General features: G+C 40.9%; 1 protein-coding gene across 1 annotated transcript in view; it reads right to left on the reverse strand.

Annotated features, from left to right (window-relative positions):
• The window catches only part of igsf9a (immunoglobulin superfamily, member 9a), a 221,456-nt gene that overhangs the window by 57,600 nt on the left and 145,135 nt on the right, over window positions 1–18,721 (reverse strand). Inside the window, exons 8-9 of the mRNA XM_034191993.1 lie at window positions 4,631–4,776; window positions 1,858–2,000 (exon numbers count right to left, since the gene is read on the reverse strand). Coding sequence (XP_034047884.1) covers window positions 1,858–2,000; window positions 4,631–4,776 — 289 coding nt within the window. The remainder of the gene's footprint in view (window positions 1–1,857; window positions 2,001–4,630; window positions 4,777–18,721) is intronic.

Raw genomic sequence — 18,721 nt, forward strand, 5'->3', positions numbered from 1 at the left:
AGCTTCCGGCCTCACTGCGGATTCATCCAGTATTCCATGTTTCCAGAATCAAACCTCATCACACCTCACCCCTCTGCACTCCGGGTCCGGCACCACCTCCTGCCCGGATCATCGACGGCGAGCCGGCTTGGACTGTGCGCCGGCTCCTAGACGTCCGACGGATGGGCCGGGGTTTCAGTATTCTGGTGGACTGGGAAGGGTACGGCCCCGAAGAACGCTCCTGGGTGAAGAAGAGCTTCATCCTGGACCCGGCCCTCCTGGCCGACTTCTACCGTCGCCACCCGGACAAGCCTGGTCGTGCACCAGGAGGCGCCCGTTGAGGGGGGGGTCCTGTTGTGTGGGCCGCTGAAGAGGAGGTACTGCTGGCCCACCACCACCAGAGGGCGCCCTGCCTGGAGTGCGGGCTCCAGGCACCGGAGGGCGCTGCCGCCTCACAGGAGCAGCCAGGGTGACAGCTGTCACCCATCACCTGAGACAGCTGATATCAATCAACAGGGAGGTATATCAGCAGGACGGCATCTCCACCTCATTGCGAGATATCGCTCTACCAAGGAGGTGACGAACTCAGCCAGCATACGGATTAATCCATTGTTGCTTGTGTGTAAAACGACTGGAAGATTGAAAAGGACGTATTTGGATAAGTACTCTTATTCCCACCATTACAGCGTTGTTTCTGAGTAGAGGTGGAGGTGGTGTTTTCCACCCCCACGTGTTGTTGGGTGCAGCCGCACCAAATCTGACTGTTTCTGTTCCTCGCCAGCAGTACCCGGATCCGACGAGCGGAGGCAAGTGATCACCTGGGAGTTCGGGACTTGGCGGCTCCAGTATTCCCGGGGTTCGGTGGCAGAGGAAATCGGGTGGTTCCGGTTCGACTTGGACAGACGTCTCCTATCGTCGAGCCTGCCCACACGACACCGTTGGAATTCGATTTGTGACCAAAATTGTAATTTGTTGTGTTTGTTGTGCGTGTTCACAACAGTAAAGCTTTGTTATTTGACTTTCTTCATTGTCCGTTCATTTGCGCCCCCTGTTGTGGGTCCGTGTACTGACACTTTCCCAACAAAACATGAATGGTTACATTGCTGTTGACAATGACTCCAAAGTAGCACTCATTGGATTGCACACCAAGGACCAGTATTTCTCCAAACCTAGAAATCTATCAAGACTGTGATCCAGTTTCATAAGTGGGCGTCACCCACCCTGCTGTTCAACTGTTGTCCAGTCGGCTGTTGCTCAGTTTCTATCTGTGATATGTGCATTACATTATTAACATAAATGATAACAGATGATGAAATGATAAAAGGTGGTAACTGATTCCTGGATCCACATTCAGAGCTTCCTAAAAACTCATTTCAAGTGAAGATAGCAACAACAACCTGATTGCCCCCTATCACCCCAGTCCTCATCTAAAATGTCATCTACAGCCACGCTTCAGCAGAGGTAAACAACATATTTATATTTTTTTTAAAAGCGAGAGAGCAAGGGCCAGTCAGGAATTCCATGGAGATAACTTTAAAAGCTTTTTGGGTTGTGACTGAACGACTCTGCAACTGCAAAACTGACAAGATATTTTCATCCCCGAACCCTGGAAATGTCCCATTAAAATGTCTGAAGAGATATCCTAAAATCTATCTCTGTTCATGCTATAATAGCAAGAAAATTGATGCTCTTTCCATCTGGCAGGAAGGTTGAGGGGGCTGATTGTCAGAAAAGTCTGAGATCTCATATGAAAGGATGTCGCTGTGATGCCTGAAGTGTTGAAATCAAATGGCGTGAACCAGACAAAATAAGCACGGAAACGTGGGTTTGTGTACGCAGTGAAGGTGTGCCAATATCTCTGGGAATCATTATTTTTACCGAGGCCAGATCAAGAGGCTCTCCGTCCTTTGTCCAATCCACTCTGAGCAGTGGGGGCTCAGCTACTGATGGGCAGGTGACCAGACCGTCCATACCTGTGGGGAGGTATGTTTCTTTGGGCATTTGAAGAGCCTGAGCTGGGTCTGAAGGTGGAGATAAAAGTGAAAGAAATTTACTTTCTATTACCTATTCTGATAATGTGAAGAAATGTCAGTGTACTGAATTTCATAACAAATTTTGAGGTGAAGCATATCTCTGTGCTGTGCAATGCAGTATGAAATACTATAATTATAAGTAAATCATGTTATCCACATGGGAGATAAAATGTGATGTGGAAAAATTGCATTTGACCATCAGTTTACATTAACTGAGAAACAGTGAGCTGTTGCTGGAAGGCAGACACACAAAGGCCATTTCCCTGCATCGTCACAACTGGTAAAAGTAGCTTAATTTGAGGTTTTGACCATTTACCATAATATCCTGTGTGTAAGAACAGCACCTTTGCAATGTCATATGCAGAAACAAAATTAACACATGGTACTAACTGCTACACTATAAACAGCAGCAGCCTGTACTCAAGATTCTTGAAATGGAGCAATATCACCACCTGGTGGACAGTCCCATTAATGCAGGTACAACAGAATATCGCTAAGAGCTCTATTATTTAATAATATACAAATAAGGAATGTTTGAGTGCATTGGTGAGAATATGATGGAACGATACACTGTACCATTCAACTCGGCTCTGCTTATTTGAATGATATCTTTCAGTTAATGAAAATATTCTTTCTAGTGCTCAAATGGAAAACCTTCATTATTTGTTTTATATGACACCTCAACAGATTCAAGTCATTTGGTATTTTACTTAAAATTAGACAGATGTGTCTTCTTGGAGCGGAAAGCGGAGGGCATCGGGATCCAGCGGTTCACTCTACCCTGCAGGACTCGTTGACACACCGCTAACTTCAGTGAGAGCTGCCACCCTGAGGAGCTTAGTGGTATGTGTGAAGCACACGTACTCTTTCTTCAAGGCAGCGAAACATCGATACAAGAACTTGTCCCTTTCTTTATCTGACAGCGCCTCAACAGCTGCTGCAAATGTCCCCGCGGCCACATGTAAGCAGCATTTTTATGAAAAGCTAATGGGGCCGTACAATATTGTTTAATTGACGCGTCAAGCACGCCGCGCTGTCATGAATACATGCAATAGTGCAAAATGGATGCAAGAAAAATGCACAGTTAATACCAAACATGCACGCTGGGGAAAAACAGCCGTGCAATGGGACAAGTAAAATTGTCGCATGACATAGAATTCACCAATCAAATGACAGATGTACGTATTCAGGTGTAATGTAATACATTATAAGGCTGGCAGCAGCCTATAAAGTATGAGTACTAGACTGTGTTTACATGTAAAGGCTTGAAGTTATGCAAGTTATTATACATGTAGTTAATTTGACTGTTAACAGTTTTGCTGGTAATGTCACTATTTCAGACCAGAGGGACTGAACACGGTCTCATAACCATCGGTAATTGCACAATCAGGTGTACCACTAGTGTTTCACTTTTGGCGAAAAATGAAATTCGGTATAATGCTTAATAGTTTGTTTCACAATGATAACAACATCCCAAGGGATCTTCATGCAGAATTTCATGAGCAAATACCATTTAGATTTTTTTCGGTGACAGACTGAGTGCTTGATCCATGTGAACAAAAACAGGTACTACGGAGACTACATTAGGTTTGTGAAGAACTCTTTTATTCCAAAAACTTACACACCAAAGCATTGGAAATGGTGTTATTTCTGTGTCCTATAATGTGAGTCAAAAGACTGGACCAAAATTTCTGCAGTAAAACCTCCATCATAGTTTTACAAGTGATTCCAGTATAGAGCTACTACTACGGAGACTACAAGACTCTACGGAGACTACATTTGGCACAAATTTTCATTCTTGAGGTACTAAAAATAAATATATCACTTCCAATTTCTAGATCCTGGTTGAGACAAAGACACTCGAGTGAAATATACTGGTATCATTCCTGCACCTAGTGTTGCCTCTCTGTGAGTATCCTACTACAGAGACTACAATATTTTGGGGGACATCCACATCCCTGATTATGTGAATTTCCCAAAAGTTCCAGCAATAAAACTGAAACAAATTACTAGCACTGTTTTGTAGGGGATCCATTTAGGTGTCAAATCTAATAAACAGGAATTATGAAATCAAAGGATTTATGTTAGAACATAGTGTTTTCTCAAATTAATTGACAAATTTGGATTCTGGTTACAAACCTATTATTTTACTCAAATGACTGCTGCTTGGCTCCAAGTGAAGATATTTTGATTCCGTAACTTGTGTCATGACCAGAGAAATACTGGTCACTGTCACTGACTGGTGTAGTTCTTTGAAAGGTTCGAGAGGATAAATATCAGCTTTATTATATAATGAGCAAATTTTACATGAAACGAGGTAACATGCAAAAAATTGCATTTTTTCACCATATATTCACCATTTTTGAGGTTTTTTTTATGCATTTCCAAACTGTAAAAAGCAGGGCACAGATAAAGGTATGCCCAAGGGTCCTTAGCAATAGCTTCTAATGTCCCTAATGGCATTAATTTATGAGATATAGGTTGGTAACATTGCATTATTAAAATGGTAACACCTGATTGTGCACTTACCGCATGTAATATGTAGAAATGAATCAGAATATCTGATCTGGTGTGTTGTTCAGCCTCACAACAAAAAAACAGACAATAAACATACGTACGCATCACAACGAGTGTGGCAGATGCAGTGGGCGGGGTCAGCAAGCCATTGGTCGGCATGCAGGTGTAGTTGCCAGAATCCTCTGGGATGAGCTTGGAGATGAGTAGCGTTCCATCTACCATCACTTTCACCCGTGACTTCAGAGACCTTTTGAAAAAACACACAGGAATTCTTCAACACGTAGAAGACAGCACCTTTCTTCAGAAAAGCAAGAGGCAGCTTAGATTTTTTTTCTTCTTCTAATCAAGTCAAACAAACTCGCAGCCTCAACAGTGTAGGAGTGTTTTTTTTCCTGTGAGTTATTCACCGCTGTGCAGATGGAGGTTAAGCACATTTCATTTCATTTTAGTTACGTCGGAAGAACGGTGTGCCCACACATTTTATATATTCTTACATTTTCAAAGAAACCTGAAGGGAAACCCGAGGAGTCTGTGATTCACCACACTTTACATAAACATGTTACATCTGTATTCAGTCTGTAACCACTTTATTAGGCAATTTTTTTTTATTATCAACCAAATATCTGATTATATTTACTACAAATGGAGTAGTCATTGAGTTTATAAAATGTCATAAAAGTTAAAAGATGCAAATCACAATTGCCCACAGTACAAACACAGTCTTTAGAATTTCTCCTTTTAAAAGCTGACTAAAAGCAAACAATATTAAGGTTTTGGTAACTAAAATCACTTCAATCCAAATTTTACAGCGTTAATCCAGTTTAAACTAGAGACCTGTGAACAAACTAGCAAAGGGATCCCTCCGCTATGTCATACTTGTTCCTTACATGTGGCAGCAAATCTGGTGTGCTGAAACCATTGAATTAACAAACTGATTAACCCCTGTAAATGTAACTGACAAATATGATGCATTAAAGCAAAACAAAAACAAAAGTCCAATTATCTCCCATTGAAAATGCTAGACCAAAATTATTTTCCCTTCAAGCACATTGTGTGACGCTTCATTGAAATCCATGAAGTGGTTTCAAAGGAACTGTATTTGCAAAATTCATGGACAGGTGATGGTGATTCCTATCGACCCTCCAAAAATCTTTTGTTTGCAGAGGATATACAACTAGCTCACCAGTTTAGAGCCATTAAACCTAATTCATAAGCACCTAACATCCACATTTAACCCAATCTGAAGTGGTTTAAGCGCAAGGTTAAAGCGGTTAATTCTCACAGGACAGCTGAAGAAGTTTGTCATATTATGGCAGATTGAGGAAATGTATGAGTAACGTACAAAATTTTGGTAACAGTTCACATCCAATTTTGTCCTGTAAAAGTAGTTTTTGTTGTGTGGGCCGCCGAAGAGGAGGTACTGCTGGCCCACCACCAGAGGGCACCCTGCCTGATGACACCATTAGGACCAAATCTCAAATTCAACAAGATTTTACTGTTGTCTCAAGCTGTTTCATGTTACGTGATATATATTATGCGTATACTTTTTTAGACTATTAAGGGTAAAATATGGAGGTGCCCATATAAAATTATTCAATGAAATTGCATGTAATTAAAAAGATCACATTCCTCTTTAGATAAACCAAACAGATGAGAAGAAAGCAACTGTTAAATTTCCATATTAATCATTAATGAATATTAATTTTTGACCCTCACTGCCACACCCCCACCTCACCCCCACAAATTATTACTTTTGGGGGGGGGGGGGTGTTTGTGTGCATTTTGTGGTCCTGGGGGAAAGTGGGGAACCAATCATTGCTCTAAGTCACTTAGATGATTGTTGGTGGAGTTGGAACGGCTTGATCTCAGTAATTGCCGATCTCAGTAGATTTTTACATAAAACAGAAACGACCCAGCAAGCGGCAGTTTTGAGGATATAAGAGCATTCTTAACGAGACAGGTCAGCGGAAAATGTTAGACTGCTTCAAGCTGACAGGACAGCAACACAGCTCTCAGTGTGACTAATGCAAGGTGAAACTGCTGTCATATTTCAGTGTGTGAGAGCAGATTTATGCTCGCTGACACTTTATTAGGTATGACTTTCTTCACACAGTGGCTGGTGAGTGTAGGTTGGTGGCCTAATCAATCACAACCTTGGCTTAATTACGGCACCGTGTTCGTAACCGCCTTCTCACCAAAACTATTCTGCCTTTGTGTCTGTAATGATGAACATCCACCCTGGTTGTAAAGTGAATTAAGATACAATATTACGCATCCGAATGCTGCTACAAATTTTTATGAAGCCCTGTTGTTTGAGCATATTTCTATGCTACATTTACAGCACACTGAATTACCTTTGTGTCTGGAAATGGGCTACAACCCAAATTCCAATGAAGTTGGGACATTGAGTAAAATGTAAATAAAAACAGAATACAATGATTTGCAAATCCTCTTCAACCTACACTTAATTGAATACACAACAAAGACAAGATATTGAATGTTCAAACTGATAAACTTTATTGTCTTTGTGCAAACATTTGCTCATTTTGAAACTGATGCCTGCAACACATTTCAAAAAAGCTGGGACAGTGGTATGTTTACCACTGTGTTACACAGCCCAGTCTCCCTTTTTTGTTTCATGAAAAAGTACTTTAAAAGCTGCTCTGAAATTCAGTTTATTAGTCAGTAAGTAGTTTGTTAGTTAGTAACTGTCTTTAAAGAACAAAGTACAATCGCACTACCTCTCCACAGTTGAATAAATATTACAATTTGCTTGATGACATCATGTGACATCATCAGTGCCAAAAGCTTGAAATCGTTGTTAAGCCCCAGGAGAGATGAAGTCTATGCAGGAAACCACATTTCAGTATCTTATTTAATTCTTGAGATATGTCATTATTTTAGACAATGAAGTTGGCGATGGATCTGACCCAAACCTCTGACCTTGACGTTACCTGTGTTGTGAGAGGATGTTCCACTGAGTTTATCCCAAGTTTGAATTAACTTGGCCTTTGAGTTTTGAAGATATCACACCACATCACCACAGACATCAGACAATGACTCCTGATTTAGCCTGTATCTTTCACCTATGATCTTGACACGACCTGAGTCATGACAGGGCATTCCACTGAGTTTATCCCCAAAGCTGGATTGAAAGTGCTCTTTGTGTTTTGGAGATATTGCCATGGAAAGACAAACAGAGACATTGCCATTACAACAGCTTCTTTCCACATCACGGTGAGGCTAATAATTAGTAATTAATATAATTTCATTATCATGACATGACAAGACGTGAGCAATTATGCCTAGGTTTTATACATTGTCTTTTTAGCTTTAGCATTAAAGACTCTGAGCACGCATAAAATACATAAACTACAAGTCTGAAATCTAACAGTTTAGTAGCTACAGCATAAACACTTCAGTGACTGAGAGATGGCGCTGCAAAAGACAACAGTCCTACAATCGCATATGTCAGTCAGAAAACTACTACAGAAACATGAGGATATCATTAACCTAAAAAAAAGAAAGCACAATGCTAATGAGGACAAGAAAACTAACCTCCAGTTCCATCTTGACATTCCCAAAGAGCAGTCACTATTTTTAGCAAAGCAATTTATTTTGTAATTACTGAAAGATACTGAGCACGATCCATGGTGCGTCATCAGCTGGAACAAGTGAAGCTTCAAGAAACGTCTCTGGAACTTTTCCCTTCTTAAAACTGGGCTAAGTATGAACAAAGGTTTACCTGAAATAAGCAACGATATGTGCAACAGAGAAAAACTGTGCAGGAAGTGCAAATAAAAAGAAGTTCTAAAATTTAGACATTTATTAATGAAAATGTTACACTAGAGATACTAAGTTTACAGCTCAGTGCAGGATTTCAAATATATAACATATACAGAATGATAATTATTGAATAATGAATTAATCAACATTTTTGTGAAACCATGAGATAGTTAACACAAAATAATGTAGTTTTAAAGGTAGGGGAATCAGTAGCTATATCTGCAAAACTACATATATATTTGCAGCAGTTATGCCATATTTTTATGCATAAAGACATCCCCCTCATAAATTAGTGCTTTGTTTTTGGATACAGTGGGGTAAAAAAGTATTTAGTCAGTCCCTGATTGTGCAAGTTCTCCTACTTAGAAAGATGAGAGAGGTCTGTAATTTTCAACATAGGTACACTTCAACTATGAGAGACAAAATGAGAAAAAAAAAAAATCCAGAAAATCACACTGTAGGATTTTTAAAGAATTTAATTGTAAACCATGGTGGAAAATAAGTATTTGGTCACCCACAAATAAGCAAGATTTCTGGCTCTCACAGACCTGTAACTTCTTCTTTAAGAAGCTCTTCTGTCCTCTACCTGTTACATGTATTAATGGCATCAGTTGGAACTACTTATCTGTATTAAAGACACCTGTCCACAGCCTCAAACAGTCAGACTCCAAACTCAACCATGGCCAAGACCAAAGAACTGTCGGGGGACACCAGGAAGAAAATTGTAGATGTGCACAGGCTGGGAAGAGTGAATCTACAATAGTCAAGCAGGTTGGTGTGAATAAATCAACTGTGGGAGCAATTGTAAGACAATGGAAGACATACAAGACCATTGATAATCTCCCTCAATCTGGGGCTCCATGCAAGATCTCAGCCTGTGGGATCATGAGAACGGTGAACAAAAATCCAACAAAAGGGACCTGATGAATGACCTGCAGAGAGCTGGGACCAAAGTAACAAAGGCGACACACTACGCAGAGAGGGACTGAAATCCCGCAGTGCCAGGCGTGTCCCCTGCTTAAGCCAGTACGTGTCCAGGCCCATCTGAAGTTTGCCAGAAAGCATATGGATGATCCAGAAGAGGAATGGGAGAATATTATGTGGTCAGATGAAACCAAAATAGAATATTTTGGTAAAAACTCAACTCGTGTTTGGAGAAAGACGAATGCTGAGTTGCATCCCAAGAACACCATACCTACTGTGAAGCATGGGGATGGAAACATCATGCTTTGGGGCTGTTTTTCTGCAAAGGGGACAGGACGACTGATCTGTGTTAAGGGAAGAATGAACGTGGCCATGTACTGTGAGATTTTAAGCCAAAACCTCCTTCCATCAGTGAAAGCATTGAAGATGCAACATGGCTGGGTCTTCCAGCATGACAATGATCCCAAACACACCGCTCGGGCAACAAAGGAGTGGCTCCGTAAAAAGCATTTCAAGGTCCTGGAGTGGCCAAGCCAGTCTCCAGACCACAACCCCATAGAAAATTAGTTGAGGGAGTTGAAAGTCCTTGTTGCCCAGCGACAGCCCCAAAGCATCACTGCTCGAGAGGAGATCTGCATGGAGGAATGGGCCAAAATACCAGCTACAGTGTGAACAAACCTAGTGAAGACTTACAGGAAACGTTTGACCTCTGTCATTGCCAACAAAGATTATGTTACAAGGTATTGAGTTGAACTTTTATTATTGACCAAATACTTATTTTGCACCATAATTTACAAATAAATTCTTTAAAAATCCTACAATGTGATTTCCTGGATCTTGTTTTCTCATTGTTTCTCTCACAGTTGAAGTGTACCTATGTTGAAAATTACAGACCTTTCTCATCTTTCTAAGTAGGAGAACTTGCACAATCAGGGACTGACTAAATACTTTTTTGCCCCACTGTACATTAAGGGTAAAATTAAGTGGCAAGTAAAGTCAGTTTTTTCCTATCAAAAGTAAACTTTGTGGATGTCTTTGTATTTATTTCTCACAACAGAGGAAAGGTGGCCCAAAAAATTGGTATTAGTTAAAAGACTACCCTGCCCAACTGATGATCATGAGTTATGTCTTCTCCAGATTATCAGCTATTTGATAACATGACTCATGTGTGTCACATGTACACGGGGCACAGTGAATCAGGCCACAATGAATCAGTCTAGAAAGTGATTTACTAACCCCCATTATCAAGTGGATGTCAAATGTGGTGGTTGGCTCTCACTGCGATATTGTATCACTTCCTGTTCCGGAGCACAGCGGTGTTTTGCTATATCTGTTAGCTGTTTAATCTGCGCAGTTAGATTGATCTAGTTAACTAGATAATGATTTGTTTCACAGTGTAATCTTCACGTGCCTTAACTAAAGCACTCCCTCTGCTGAATCACCTCTAAATTATTTACACATTATTCACTTTGTGTGTTTTTAGGAATCCGCTAGCTTAGCACAGCTACTAGCTCTTAGCCGGTTTAGCATGGCGGCTTCTCCTGTCTCTCCCACACTTTTCTGCTCTGGGTGTGAAATGTTTAGTTATTCCTCGGCCTCCTTTAGCAGTAATGGTACTTGTAATAAGTGTAGCTTATTCGTAGCTTTGGAGGCCAGGCTGGGCGAATTGGAGACTCGGCTCCGCACCTTGGAAAATCCTACAGCTAGCCAGGCCCCTGTAGTCGGTGCGGACCAAGGTAGCTTAGCCGCCGTTAGTTTCCCTCCAGCAGATCCCGAGCAGCCGGGAAAGCAGGCCGACTGGGTGACTGTGAGGAGGAAGCGTAGTCCTAAACAGAAGCCCCGTGTACACCGCCAACCCGTTCACATCTCTAACCGTTTTTCCCCACTCGGTGACACACCCGCCAAGGAACAAACTCTGGTTATTGGCGACTCTGTTTTGAGAAATGTGAAGTTAGCGACACCAGCAACCATAGTCAGTTGTCTTCAGGCGACATTGAAGGAAATTTGAAACTGCTGGCTAAGGCTAAGCGTAAATTTGGTAAGATTGTCGGCAGTAATGACACCCGGTTATGCCAATCGGAGGTCACTAAAATTAACATTGAATCGGTGTGTAACTTTGCAAAAACAATGTCGGACTCTGTAGTTTTCTCTGGGCCCCTCTCCAATCGGACCGGGAGTGACATGTTCTCCTTGAATTGCTGGCTGTCTGAGTGGTGTCCAAAAAATGAGGTGGGCTTCATAGATAATTGGCAAAGTTTCTGGGGAAAACCTGGTCTTGTTAGGAGAGACGGCGTCCATCCCACTTTGGATGGAGCAGCTCTCATTTCTAGAAATCTGGCCAATTTTCTTAAATCCTCCAAACCGTGACTATCCAGGGTTGGGACCAGGAAGCAGAGTTGTAGTCTTACACACCTCTCTGCAGCTTCTCTCCCTCTGCCATCCCCTCATTACCCCATCCCCATAGAGACGGTGCCTGCTCCCAGACCACCAATAACCAGCAAAAATATATTTAAGCACAAAAATTCAAAAAGAAAAATAATATAGCACCTTCAACCGCACCACAGACTAAAACAGTTAAATGTGGTCTATTAAACATTAGATCTCTCTCTTCTAAGTCCCTGTTAGTAAATGATATAATAATTGATCAACATATTGATTTATTCTGCCTTACAGAAACCTGGTTACAGCAGGATGAATATGTTAGTTTAAATGAGTCAACACCCCCGAGTCACACTAACTGCCAGAACACTCGTAGCACGGGCCGAGGCGGAGGATTAGCAGCAATCTTCCACTCCAGCTTATTAATTAATCAAAAACCCAGACAGAGCTTTAATTCATTTGAAAGCTTGACTCTCAGTCTTGTCCATCCAAATTGGAAGTCCCAAAAACCAGTTTTATTTGTTGTTATCTATCGTCCACCTGGTTGTTACTGTGAGTTTCTCTGTGAATTTTCGGACCTTTTGTCTGACTTAGTGCTTAGCTCAGATAATTGTAGTGGGCGATTTTAACATCCACACAGATGCTGAGAATGACAGTCTCAACACTGCATTTAATCTACTGTTAGACTCGATTGGCTTTGCTCAAAATGTAAATGAGTCCACCCACCACTTTAATCATACCTTAGATCTTGTTCTGACTTAAGGTATGGAAATTGAAGACTTAACAGTATTCCCTGAAAACCCCCTTCTGTCTGATCATTTCTTAATAACATTTACATTTACTCTGATGGACTACCCAGCAGTGGGGAATAAGTTTCATTACAGTAGAAGTCTTTCAGAAAGCGCTGTAACTAGGTTTAAGGATATGATTTCTTCTTTATGTTCTCCAATGCCATATACCAACACAGGGCAGAGTAACTACCTAAACTCTGTGAGTGAGATAGATTATCTCGTCAATAGTTTTATATCCTCATTGAGGACAACTTTGGATGCTGTAGCTCCTCTGAAAAAGAGAGCCTTAAATCAGAAGTGCCTGACTCCATGGTATAACTCACAAACTCGCAGCTTAAAGCAGATAACCCGTAAGTTGGAGAGGAAATGGCGTCTCACTAATTTAGAAGATCTTCACTTAGCCTGGAAAAAGAGTTTGTTGCTCTATAAAAAAGCCCTCCATAAAGCTAGGACATCTTACTACTCATCACTAATTGAAGAAAATAAGAACAACCCCAGGTTTCTTTTCAGCACTGTAGCCAGGCTGACAAAGAGTCAGAGCTCTATTGAGCCGAGTATTCCTTTAACTTTAACTAGTAATGACTTCATGACTTTCTTTGCTAATAAAATTTTAACTATTAGAGAAAAAATTACTCATAACCATCCCAAAGACATATCATTCTCTTTGGCTGCTTTCAGTGATGCCGGTATTTGATTAGACTCTTTCTCTCCGATTGTTATGTCTGAGTTACTTTCATTAGTTACTTCCTCCAAACCATCAACATGTCTATTAGACCCCATTCCCACCAGGCTGCTCAAGGAAGCCCTACCATTAATTAATGCTTCGATCTTAAATATGATCAATCTATCTTTATTAGTTGGCTATGTACCACAGGCTTTTAAGGTGGCAGTAATTAAACCATTACCTAAAAAGCCATCACTTGACCCAGCTATCTTAGCTAATTATAGGCCAATCTCCAACCTTCCTTTCCTCTAAAAAATTCTTGAAAGGGTAGTTGTAAAACAGCTAACTGATCATCTGCAGAGGAATGGTCTATTTGAAGAGTTTCAGTCAGGGTTTAGAATTCATCATAGTACAGAAACAGCATTAGTGAAGGTTACAAATGATCTTCTTATGGCCTCAGATAGTGGACTCATCTCTGTGCTTGTTCTGTTAGACCTCAGTGCTGCTTTTGATACTGTTGACCATAAAATTTTATTACAGAGATTAGAGCATGCCATAGGTATTAAATGCGCTAGGACCAATTTTATTCACTTTATACATGCTTCCCTTAGGCAGTATTATTAGACAGCATTGCTTAAATTTTCATTGTTACGCAGATGATACCCAGCTTTATCTATCCATGAAGCCAGAGGACACACACCAATTAGCTAAACTGCAGGATTGTCTTACAGACATAAAGACATGGATGACCTCTAATTTCCGGCTTTTAAACTCAGATAAAACTGAAGTTATTGTACTTGGCCCCACAAATCTTAGAAACATGGTGTCTAACCAGATCCTTACTCTGGATGGCATTACCCTGACCTCTAATAATACTGTGAGAAATCTTGGAGTCATTTTTGATCAGGATATGTCATTCAATGCACATATTAAACAAATATGTAGGACTGCTTTTTTGCATTTGCGCAATATCTCTAAAATTAGAAAGGTCTTGTCTCAGAGTGATGCTGAAAAACTAATTCATGCATTTATTTCCTCTAGGCTGGACTATTGTAATTCATTATTATCAGGTTGTCCTAAAAGTTGCCTGAAAAGCCTTCAGTTAATTCAAAATGCTGCAGCTAGAGTACTGACGGGGACTAGAAGGAGAGAGCATATTTCACCCATATTGGCCTCTCTTCATTGGCTTCCTGTTAATTCTAGAATAGAATTTAAAATTCTTCTTCTTACTTATAAGGTTTTGAATAATCAGGTCCCATCTTATCTTAGGGACCTCATTGTACCATATCACCCCAATAGAGCGCTTCGCTTACTTGTAGTTCCTAGGGTTTGTAAGAGTAGAATGGGAGGCAGAGCCTTCAGCTTTCAGGCTCCTCTCCTCTGGAACCAGCTCCCAATTCAGATCAGGACAGACACCCTCTCTACTTTTAAGATTAGGCTTAAAACTTTCCTTTTTGCTCAAGCTTATAGTTAGGGCTGGATCAGGTGACCCTGAACCATCCCTTAGTTATGCTGCTATAGACTTAGACTGTTGGGGGGTTCCCATGATGCACTGAGTGTTTCTTTCTCTTTTTGCTCTGTATGCACCACTCTGCATTTAATCATTAGTGATTGATCTCTGCTCCCCTCCACAGCATGTCTTTTTCCTGGTTCTCTCCCTCAGCCCCAACCAGTCCCAGCAGAAGACTGCCCCTCCCTGAGCCTGGTTCTGCTGGAGGTTTCTTCCTGTTAAAAGGGAGTTTTTCCTTCCCACTGTCGCCAAGTGCTTGCTCACAGGGGGTCGTTTTGACCGTTGGGGTTTTTCCGTAATTATTGTATGGCTTTGCCTTACAATGTAGAGCGCCTTGGGGCAACTGTTTGTTGTGATTTGGCGCTATATAAATAAAATTGATTTGATTTGATATATTACTTGTTGAAGCTTATACATTTATTTTTCCATGAATTACTTCTATCATTTGTGTATATGAACAACTGTTTTCATGTTTGAACAGAAATTATGACAGTTGTATTTATAATAGTTTCTAAAGGACTTATATCATTATATAAGATAATCACACATAGGGCTGGGTATCGAGAACCGGTTCTTTCCGGTATTGTTAAGAAATTATTCGATCCACCGACACCAATTCCCGATAACGATTCCCTTATCGGTCTTTCAGAGCAGCTGTTGTTTTTGGGTGTGTTTGTCGGGAAAATGATCACGTCTCTACATTGATTACAGAACCCATGAAGGGTCTGTAATCAACTGTTTCTGCAGCGCAGCTCTTCTTTGAAGCAATGAAGCACTGATCCAACTCGTTGCTTCGTTGGTTCTTTTATTTCACTTTAGCTTAATTTTTCCCCGCTAAAACCCCAAAGAGCATATGTCTGTGAGTAATATTTAACGTTTTTATGTAAAACTGACCTGTTATGGTCTTCTGAAACAGTAGATAGATGTATTTTAGAACTTAAAAATGGGGCCGATGCTAACGCGTTAGCATGTCTATGGCATTTTCAATGTTAAAGTTAGCCTTAAAGTAGACCTGCATTGAAATAAATGTGGTCAGATTTCAGAAAGAAATAGCTGATATGTATTTATAAGACCCTTGTGAATGCAGTAAAGTAAATCTGTAAGCCCAAATTTGTAATTCAGCGGAGAAATCTTCGTTTAAAAATGACAAATTTGCAGCTAAAATTTAGCCCTCTGTGAAAACAGCTTGTACAGCCGTATCATTTCCATGACGTCAGGGACAAGACGACGCACTCCCGCCTTCAGTCCGATCCCGCATTGAAATTGATTTTATCTGTTAGTAATGTTACTTATACACGTCCTGGTTTCAACATCCAAAAGTAAGCTGCAATGAATGTGAGATACAGATCTGTGTGCTCAGATCAGCAACGACATCGACAGCGGGCGCCGTTCTTCCTCTCCCGCTCTCTGCCTCCGCTGCGCTTATTAAGTCTGCAGGCTCGTTAACAAGCTCGTTAACCACCGACGCGGGCCACTCACACCGCCCGTGTCTGCTTTGCAGCCGGTGTTGTGCCAGATTCAGCGCACAACACCGGCATCACCTCTCTGTCTACTGAATGGAGCTGCAGCACACTTGGCACAAGTCCTGATATTACGCTTGCTGTTTTAATGCGAAGCGGCCGGTACACCTGTTGCTGCAAGGACAGACTTCTTGCGGCAAAATCCACAGCACCGTACGTCTCGGCAATCGGGGCCCCAGAGCTCCATGGACGGTCAGAGAGGTTTATATATTTTTAATGACTGGGATTCTGTGCGGGTCTCACCTCCATATCCCGCGATGGTACCGGAGGCGAAAGACAGTAGATTTTCATTGCGACACGACTCAATCAAACGGGCGTATGAAAAAGTCCCCCAAAATAATTTTCAAGCACAAATAAAAGAAATGTGTACTCACCAAACGTGCTGCAAGACAATATGAAGTTTTAAAAAAAGTAGATCCTTCCGTATAAGACAAGAAAAAGGTGCAGATGCAAACTGACGTAAATCCACAAATTACAACTGGCGCAGTACATGCTGGGAGAGGGTCTTGTCCGTGACGTCTCGGCAGCGTCCATGATGAGAGGGACAATTTGCGGAGGGCTAAATGTTAGCTGTAAATTTGTCATTTTCAAATGAAGATTTCTCCGTTGAATGACAGATCTGGGCTTTCAGATTTACTTTACTACATTCAGAAGGATCTTGTGTAAATGTAAGTCATTTTTTGTTCAAAAAATCTGACTGCATTTTTTTCAGTGGTCTCCTTTAAGCTGTTCGCATCTCAGCACGTTTGTGTGCATTTGTTTATATGTATTTTTGTTTATATAGTAATAACAATAATAATAATAGTAATAATAACTAATAATGCTACAATACAGTTTTAGACAGACAAAAAGAACCTGAATGAAAACACAACAGAAAATATAAAACCAACTAACAGTGAACATGAATAAATAAATAAATATAGACATAAATAACTATTTCCTGTGAACACCCTTTGACCCTTTAACCTCCACTTCATCCCTGTTTTATTTAATGACGTTTAATGACAATTTGTCAAAGCATATTTTCAATTTGTTAATTTCTTCAGTGATTTCCTCCAGCATCTATCTATCTATCTGCCAAGTTAGAAAACTGCTGCATCCTAGTAAGAGCAGAATACTACTGGATTGAATTTGAATAAGGAAAGTTGTGTTTTTTCTCACCAAAATGGATGCTGCACTCACTGCAGTTTATTGTCTGGAATAATCCCAGATTGCATTTCAGAGCTTCTAGAATTCAAACATTTTCGTGCGGGTGGTGTTGGGGGTAATTTTAGGTTACAGCTTTTTTGTTTTTCACCACTTTCATCCCTGAATATGTCAATTGTGAGTCACTTTTGTGCAGATTAATGGCCCGGTCACACGGCATATGACGATTCCTGAACAAAGGGAAAAAGTAAAAAATGTCACAATTCGTTGAGAAAAGGTGGACGAAAGAGCTTTTATCACTGAACAGTCTGCAAAGCAAGAGCGCAAAAGGGACGAAAGAGGAACTTAACAAAACTGAAGATCACGATCTCGAAGCTTTAACGAAACATGCCTGGAGCCACAGCTGGAGCAGTGTGTGTCTGCATCTCTGCGTTCCAGGACTCGGCGCTGGGACGGAGCTCATAGCACCGGAGTTCTGGAGAAACTGCAAACAGAAGCTGTGGAGATCTGTGTGCACGTCAGTGGACCACCTGCTCTGGTTCCTCGTCCAGAACAAAAGAGGGATCATCTCCATCATCATCAGAATCCACACTGTCTGTCGACATGCTGCGCGCTACGTCTTGCTCCAATTAAAAAAAAAAGTGTGCTGTGGTCACTGCTGTATCACTGTATTACAACCCCTGGCAAAAATTATGGAATCACCGGCCTCGGAGGACGTTCATTCAGTTGTTTAATTTTGTAGAAAAAAAGCAGATCATAGACATGACACAAAACTAAAGTCATTTCAAATGGCAACTTTCTGGTTTTAAGAAACACTATAAGAAATCAGGAAAAAAAATTGTGGCAGTCAGTAACAGTTACTTTTTTAGACCAAGCAGAGGGGAAAAAAAATGAAATCACTCAATTCTGAGGAAAAAATTATGGAATCATGAAAAACAAAAGAACGCTCCAACACATCACTAGTATTCTGTTGCACCACCTCTGGCTTTTATAACAGCTTGCAGTCTCTGAGGCATGGACTTAATGAGTGACAAACAGTACTCTTCATCAATCTGGCTCCAACTTTCTCTGATTGCTGTTGCCAGATCAGCTTTGCAGGTTGGAGCCTTGTCCTGGACCATTTTCTTCAACTTCCACCAAAGATTTTCAATTGGATTAAGATCCGGACTATTTGCAGGCCATGACATTGACCCTATGTGTCTTTTTGCAAGGAATGTTTTCACAGTTTTCGCTCTATGGCAAGATGCATTATCATCTTGAAAATTGATTTCATCATCCCCAAACATCCTTTCAATTGATGGGATAAGAAAACTGTCCAAAATATCAACATAAACCTGTGCATTTATTGATGATGTAATGACAGCCATCTCCCCAGTGCCTTTACCTGACATGCAGCCCCATATCATCAATGACTGTGGAAATTTACATGTTCTCTTCAGGCAGTCATCTCTATAAATCTCATTGGAACGGCA

This window comes from Thalassophryne amazonica, chromosome 17, assembly GCF_902500255.1.
Source record: "Thalassophryne amazonica chromosome 17, fThaAma1.1, whole genome shotgun sequence".
NCBI classification, from domain to species: Eukaryota; Metazoa; Chordata; class Actinopteri; order Batrachoidiformes; family Batrachoididae; genus Thalassophryne; species Thalassophryne amazonica.